Genomic DNA, 6,000 nt, shown 5'->3' with positions numbered 1-6,000 from the left:
AAATTAAAAAAGCAATCTGACTTGGGGCAGGGACAATATTCCCTGTCTCTTTCTCCTCCCTCCTCTTTCCTCATGATAGAACCAGGGATCATTTGCCAAAGCTAAACAATAATAGATCAAGGACAGGTAACAAGGAATTGTGTGTGCCTTCAACTTGTCTGTCAATTTATGATGAACCCATGAATTTCATAGGCTTTTCTTAGGCCTCATCTACACTGCAGAAATAATGCAGTTTGATACTGCCCTCCTCCTCTCCTATAACCTTCCTTTCCCATAAAACTGGGACTCAAGGTGGTTTACAGATTAAAATGAGTATAACCTCCCAGCAGTGGCAATGGCATATCTGCCTTACCTCCATCATGGTTGCTGTGTGACATGCGTAAAAGTGCAACCCTTAGCGTAACAGAACTATAAGTTAGAACAAGTTGAGTCTCCCTTATCCAAAATGCCTGGGACCAGAAATGTTTTGGATTTTGGAATATCTGTCTTTGCATATACATGCATAATGAGATGGGAGCCAGTGTGCTGTAGTGGTTTGAACATTGGACTACAACTCTGGAGACCAGGGTTTGAATGATTGCACAGCCATGGAAACCTGCTGAGTGAGTCACACATTCTCAGCTCCAGAAAACCTCATGATAGATTTACTTTAGGGTCGCTGTAAGTCACAAAGAATTTGAAGACATACGACAACAATGACGAACATAATGATGAATCTTGGAAATGGGACCCAAGTCTAAACACAAAATTCAACGATGTTTCATATACACTTTATACACATTGCCTGAAGCCAATTTTATACAATATTTTAAAATAATTTTGTGCATTAAACAAAATATGTGTAAAGGTGTCACTATCACAAACCACCCATGAAAAATGTTTTGGATGTTGAAGTATTTTGGATTTCAGAATTCGGGCTAAGGAAGACTCAACCTGTATAGCACACCGACAGGTGCACTATCAGGCTCTACAGACTGGCATGTTTGGCTGGCCTGGGGGAGGTAGTTTGGGCTGGGCGTCTATGTGACACACACTTCAACTCCACCACCAGGCCAGCATGATGGTGTGCGCTGCACCTCATGACGCGCAGTGTCACGGTGCTCCTCTGGCACTGAGCCTACATGACACAGCCACAAAGGAGCACTCAAAAGCTGTGGTGCCTTTTCCGCAATGCAGAGAGGAGCCGCTTTTTGCGGCTCCTTTTTGCACCTGGAAATGCAAGATCAGGGCTGCGGTGTGCAGTTGCCACATCCCCAATCTGGCTCTAAAAGGGGTGGTCTGTACAGCACCTATTTTATGTTAGCACAGTGCACCAACATTCCAGCACTTTACTATTATGTAAAACTGTTTACAATCCTTGTAAATAGTTCACCTGTTGAATTCACTGCTGCAAAATATCATGATGACTGTCACCTTGGAAAGCTTAAAACAGGGACTGGGCTATCCATGGTTACTAGTGAGATCAGCTATATATCACCTACTTCCAGTTTCAGAGAATGCTTTCCTCTGTATTATTAGGTACTGGGGAATCTGAAGCAAAGTTGCACTTATTTCCTGTTGGAGGACTTCCCATAGGCAACTGGTTGGCATCTGGATGAAAAGAATACTGCTCTAGATAGAACCTGGGTGTAATCCAACATGGCTCTTTTTATGTTCTTTTCTCTGACCAGTGGTTGCAGCTCAGGAAGCACAGTCTGAACCGGCCCTGACTATTTAAAAAACGAAAACAAGAACAGAACAAAACCCCCAACAGACTCAGAGTGTTAAATTTACGAAACACAAGGACCTTTCCTGTTTCCCTGGTTATATGTCCACACACCACTCATTGTGGTCACACTGTAGCATGCCTTAGTGCAAGTCTATTGTGCAGTTATTTGTTTTACAGAGCAGAACCTCACTAACCTTTTGACATGTCTGGCTCAGAGTTCAATATGATTCCATTTCCCATGTTGAAGCAAGGTTTATGCAAGCAAGGGCTGGTTTATCTCCAAATTCACAGACGTTCCCGAATAGTTTATTGGGACTTTCCAGATAGAAATTCCCAAATAGAGGATTTCAGCCTAAGGAGTGCTGAGATGAAATCAGTTTTCATGGTAATAATGATTTGATGGTTCTCAAAAACAATATTGGCTTGAATCTGTGGAAGGATGGGTGGGTTTGGAGGACATTACATTCCAATTTGATTTTTTTCTCCTTAACAACACGTTAAATTAAGGACACTGTTGGATTTCAGGATTTTTTTTTTGGGGGGGGAATCAAAAAGATAGTAAGTTGTGCTCATGATTTGCCCATATCAGCTGTGAAGCTGCTTCTACAAAGTCAGAACCTTAGTCCAGCTAAATCAGGATAATCTCTGACATGTATCTGCAACCTGGGTCTTTCCAGATGTTTAGGACTCAGATTCCCATTTTCCCTTTTCAAGCCAGCTGGTGATGGTGGATGGAGGTGATGGTGGTTATTAGTCCAAAATGTCTGGAAGGACGCAAGGGCCAATATGGCTTTAGGCAAGAATGAGGTGTTGGAGACACACATATCAGGTAGACCCCCACTCCATGTGGATGAGATACTCACTGTAGTGTGTGTGGCCCCTAACCTGACTGTCACAACCCCATTCACACACCCCATTAGAGTTAGTCCTCTGCAACCAATTTTTTTAAGACTGATTTCAGTGACGGGGGGCTCTTTTTCAAGGAAAGGTCACAGGACTGGAAGGAATTACCTATCCCTTCTCCAGCGGCAACCTCACCCCTAAATGCTCCTTATGCCAGAATTAGGCTTTTTAAAAGGCTTCAATGGTATCTATAGAGGTGCTTTAAAAGCCTGATGCTACACAGTGATAAGGGCTGGATGGCTGATTGGAGGTAAGAAATTCTCCATAATTCTCCAATCAGTTGCTTATTGGAATTTTTTTTTTTAGTTAATGAGAGCAGAAGAGATGAGAGGACAGTGGAATCAGAATGGTCCTTATTAATAGTGCTTTATTAGAAGTGTTTGTTTATTGCTTTTCAACCCAGCTGGACTTCCAAAACAATGATGAGAAGGAGGCAGTTTTCATTAAACCTGCTTTTACCATGGTGTTCAGGAGAGGCTCTTAAAATGACCTGGTGAGATGAAGATTTAACACTGTGGATGACAGTCCTAGCACAGTACACGTTACATCATGTCTTTCCGCTATCTCATCATAGATGCTTCATTGGTGTCTAAAATTTAACATGGCTAAGGCAGAACTACTTATCTTTTCTCCAAAACCTACTTTACAATACTGTATACATTTTCTATCATGGTCAATAATGTTCTCATTCATCCTGTGAAAGAAACATGTAGCCTTGGTATTTTTTCTTCTTCTTTGTCCTTTGTTCCTCAGACTCAGGCTGTAGCCAGGCCATGACGATTTTTTCTTTATAATATTGTTAAAATTAGACCTTTTCTATTGGCTTCTTCTGCTAAGACTTTAGTTCATGCCGTGGTTATCTCCCGCCTTGACTACTGCAATCTTCTTTTGACAGGGCTCCCATTGTCCCACTTAGTCCTCTGATTTCCATTCAACATCCTGCTACTAAAATTATCTTTTTAGCTTGTTGTTTTGATCATGTCACCCCACTTCTGACATCTCTTCACTGGTTACCCATTCCTTTTAGGATTTGGTACAAGCTTCTTCCTTTAATACTGAAAGCGTTACACAACCTAGCTGCCCCTTATCTGTCAGTCCCTATTTCATCTCACCACCCTATTTGAGATTTGTGGTCCAGGAGTTCGGGGCTTCTTACCCAACCGTTTCTTCTTTCTTGGCTTGGCTTCATCCTTTTTCATTTGCTGCACCATACTCCTAGAACTGCCTCCCTGAGCATCTCAAGACTATCTCTTCTCTTGCTAGTTTTAAATCCAAATTAAAGACTTTCTTGTTCTCTAAAGCATTTAGAACAGTATTTTAATATTGTTTTATACTTTTATATTTGATTATATGTATTAGCCATTTTTACAGTTTGTATTTTAACTGCATAACTTGCTTACTATTGTATAGTTTATATTTTATGATCTTTAGATTGTACGCCATTGGCAGCTTATATGCTGTTTTGATGATCTCTGTAAAGTACCATGCAAATTTATGGCACTATATAAATAAACACTAACAACAACAATAACAACAATAACAAAGTAGACTGTTTTTCTGTTACTGTGCTGACTACCATATTAGCTCTTGATTCAACTAATGAAAAATTACTGTGTTAGGATTCATGTAACATGGAAGTGATCTTTAGCACTCAAAGGCACCAGTGGATTTGAACTGGGAGAAAACAGAAATGAGTCTCCATTCTTGGTTCAAATTTCACTGCTGCAGCAAATACGGAGTCTCTGCCAGCCATACAGGGAGGACAGGATGTACGATTACTCATATAATGCCACTGACAAAATGGACTCTGGTTCACAGACACTCAGGTCCCAATGCATGCACTACCTTGAAATGTTCCATTAGGCACTCACTTGAGAGGATGTACACAAGACACAAAAAGCACAACATGAGTATTGCTGAGCAGGTTCCACAGAAAACTGGATGAGCCATTAAATAGGCTTGCCAGCTTTCTCCTTGTGTATCAATTATTTGTTATGAATTTACCTGATTTAAATTGAATTGTTAGCCCCAACTGGCACAGACCTATTCAGTGGAACTTGCAGTCAAGTGCCAACTCATAAGGTTGCCATGGACTCAAAGTGCTTACTCTAGTTGGGTCTAACATCTTAATTTTGACCCTGGGAGGCACAGTACTTTGGATAAATTAACTGATGGATCCTATAACAGCTTGCAGGGTGCTTTTCCCTTGGGCCTCCATCCTGACAGCTTCATTTCACTGGGTTGTCAGCACTGCAAAGGATATTGCATGTTGGGGGGGGGGACAAACAAACTCCAAACCCTGTAGGCATGAAATGAACAACCAAAATCACAACAGTATATTTTTCTTTCTTGGCCTTTGTCATGCATCTTTGTCCTCTTTTGTTTTTCTGTTAAATGATGTCATTTGCTCTGGCCTGACTAGTCACAGTGTCAGTTAATGAGGTTCTGCAATGGTCTTTCAACAAGAACAGCAACATGATTTTTTAAAAATGGTGGCAGTGCAGGATAAATAAGTTAAAAGATTAAATACCTTCATTTTCTATATTGTCAACTACATTGTTGACAAGCTGTATGACAGTCACTATGGAAGCTTGTGGGAGAAGGAAAGCAGAAATAAAGGGAAGGACACCTTCATGTTAGTATTTATAACATACAGCATTGTAAGGTTATCAACATTAAATTTTCACAGACAAGACTTGTTTGGAAGGGTATAGGGATTGGGGGGGGGGGTAGGGAGATGGCAGCCTATGGCATTAATGAATTATGCAGTGGCTTGAAGGACATTTCAATTTCAGATAATCTCATGCCATTCCCCGACCCCCTTACAATAGAACAGCAACTATAGATACATTTAAAAGCAGTACTTTTAGAAAGCTCATATGTGATGATAAATATCAGTTCATAAATTCAGCCTGTATTGTCCAGGAGATTCAATTAAACAGACCAGTATCTTCTCTACCTGACACTAATCTTTAATTAATCCTTGCTTAAAAGCCTCTGGAGGCAAGATGCTGTCTTCAAAGCCACCATTATTTTTTAGGCAATCATAAAGATAGGAGATGGTTTGGAAGTCTTTTGGCTTAAATCTTTTTTCCCTCCATAGTCACACCTGTGCACTATCTTTTTCTGTGGAGGAAAATGACCAACTACTGCAGCCACAATTCAGCAGACATTATCTAACAGCTTGCATTTGAAAACAATCAATTTGATGATGATGATCATTAAATCATGCTTATCCAGCCCTATATCACAATATTTCAAGGTGCTATACAAGTAAAATCAATAAAATCACTTAGTATTAATGTTCTTTTAACAGTCCTGTGGACTAGAAATGTACAAGAGTCTTTGAACATTTGGACTGCCATATTTCAACATTTTATTAGCTGTAT

The 6,000-nt window shown here is 40.2% G+C and overlaps 1 protein-coding gene across 1 annotated transcript in view; it reads right to left on the bottom strand.

The window, feature by feature from the left end:
- The window catches only part of FAT3 (FAT atypical cadherin 3), a 643,096-nt gene that overhangs the window by 5,699 nt on the left and 631,397 nt on the right, over positions 1-6,000 (bottom strand). Inside the window, 1 exon segment of the mRNA XM_042457261.1 lies at positions 5,142-5,201. Within this exon segment, the coding sequence (XP_042313195.1) occupies positions 5,142-5,201 (60 nt within the window).

Source organism: Sceloporus undulatus, chromosome 3 (assembly GCF_019175285.1).
Source record: "Sceloporus undulatus isolate JIND9_A2432 ecotype Alabama chromosome 3, SceUnd_v1.1, whole genome shotgun sequence".
Taxonomy (NCBI): domain Eukaryota; kingdom Metazoa; phylum Chordata; class Lepidosauria; order Squamata; family Phrynosomatidae; genus Sceloporus; species Sceloporus undulatus.
This window is presented reverse-complemented; position numbering and strand designations above follow the sequence as displayed.